The 1,635-nt window shown below is 53.8% G+C and overlaps 1 protein-coding gene across 1 annotated transcript in view; it reads left to right on the top strand.

Moving 5' to 3' along the window:
• Positions 1-138: 138 nt before the first annotated feature.
• TBC1D10B (TBC1 domain family, member 10B) overlaps positions 139-1,635 on the top strand; it is an 8,752-nt gene continuing 7,255 nt past the window's right edge. Inside the window, exons 1-3 of the mRNA XM_011933568.1 lie at positions 139-501; positions 783-890; positions 989-1,095. Of these exons, the coding sequence (XP_011788958.1) occupies positions 457-501; positions 783-890; positions 989-1,095 (260 nt within the window). The 5' untranslated portion in view covers positions 139-456. The remainder of the gene's footprint in view (positions 502-782; positions 891-988; positions 1,096-1,635) is intronic.

Raw genomic sequence — 1,635 nt, 5'->3', positions numbered from 1 at the left:
GGAGGCTGAGGCAGGAGAATGGCTTAAACCCAGGAGGCGGAGCTTGCAGTGAGCTGAGATCCGGCCACTGCACTCCAGCCTGGGCGACAGAGCGGGACTCCGTCTAAAACAAACAAACAAGCAAGCAAACAAACAAACAAAATACTCCATACTCTCTCCCCAGATTTGGATGTGTCAGAAGTGAGATTTACATATGACCTCTGAATAGAGATCCATCAGGGAAGGAAGCCCTTTCAGTGTGCCTTGGGATGCCCAAGTGGCCAGACATCCTGATGTTTGGTAGCTCACAGACTATCCAGTTTCTCGTTTGAACTTGGGGAGGTGGCTCGCCTCAGTTCCACCTGCAATGCAGGTTTTACACTATTGCTACTGACCCCTTCTGTGCTCCCCGCACCCTGCAGAGAGAGCTCCATTCCCGTGGACGTGGCTCGGCAGCGGGAGCTCAAATGGCTGGACATGTTCAGTAACTGGGATAAGTGGCTGTCACGGCGATTCCAGAAGGTTTGAGGGCTGAATGGTGGGCAGGGCAATGCGCAAGTTGGGAGGGGTGGCGTGTGCTCCAGGGAAGCCCAGGAAGCTGATAATATCTGCCCTCTGGAACACACTAGGGATAGATGGGCCCTGGCGGGGGAATGGCTTTAAAAATTGAAGGCCAGGCCAGGTCCAGTGGAATCAAGCCTATGGGATGTGGGGGGAGTATCCAGGGAGCCTGTGGACTGCTAGGGAAAGCTTGGAGGCTGTGCCGGCCCTTGAAGCTGTCCCCTCCTGCCACTTTGCCTTAGGTGAAGCTGCGCTGCCGGAAGGGGATCCCCTCATCTCTCAGAGCCAAGGCCTGGCAGTACCTGTCTAATAGCAAGGAACTTCTGGAGCAGAACCCAGGAAAGTTTGAGGTGCGTGCAGCTCCAGGGTGTGGGGACATGTGGCCCTGTCTGTGCAAGGGGTATCAGTTCCCCCAGATCCTGAGGTAATCCCCGCTGTCCCACTGCAGGAGCTGGAACGGGCTCCTGGGGACCCCAAGTGGCTGGATGTGATTGAGAAGGACCTGCACCGCCAGTTCCCTTTCCACGAGATGTTTGCTGCTCGAGGGGGGCATGGGTAAGGTGGCCAGACCATGGGGATCAGTCAGCAAACATTGGCTGGAGGATCCACCTTTTATCTAGGTGGATACAAGACTGAATTGAAAGTGGTTTTTGCCCTCCAGGACTTGTAGAAGGGAGATCTGTAATGGACTAAGTGTCAAGCCATATCAAAGGAACTGTCCTGGGAAGGAGACTTGACTCGGGTTGTGTGTGGGGGCACATCACGGGCTCCTTGAAGAGCTTGCATTTGGGCTGGGTTTTGGAGAGGTGGGAGCTATAGCAGTGGGGCAGGGTTTTCCTGTCTGGCGGTTATGGAAAAGATCACCAGGGACCCTTAAATGCTATGCCAAGGCATTTGGAATTTTGTTCTACAGACCAAGCTTCCTCCAGATGTCAATATATACTGTTCCCTAGTAGTATGCAAGGTGACCTTAGGGAGTTCTCGGATGGACGTTTTTTTTTTTTTGAGATGGAGTCTTCCTTTGTTGCCCAGGCTGGAGTGCAGTGGTTCGATCTTGGCTCACTGCAACCTCTGCCTCCCAGGTTCAAGCAATTC

The sequence above is a fragment of the Colobus angolensis genome, unplaced genomic scaffold, assembly GCF_000951035.1.
Source record: "Colobus angolensis palliatus isolate OR3802 unplaced genomic scaffold, Cang.pa_1.0 Scaffold128, whole genome shotgun sequence".
In the NCBI taxonomy this organism is placed as follows: Eukaryota; Metazoa; Chordata; class Mammalia; order Primates; family Cercopithecidae; genus Colobus; species Colobus angolensis.
Note: the sequence above shows the minus strand (reverse complement) of the source record. Positions and strands in the feature narration are given on the sequence as shown.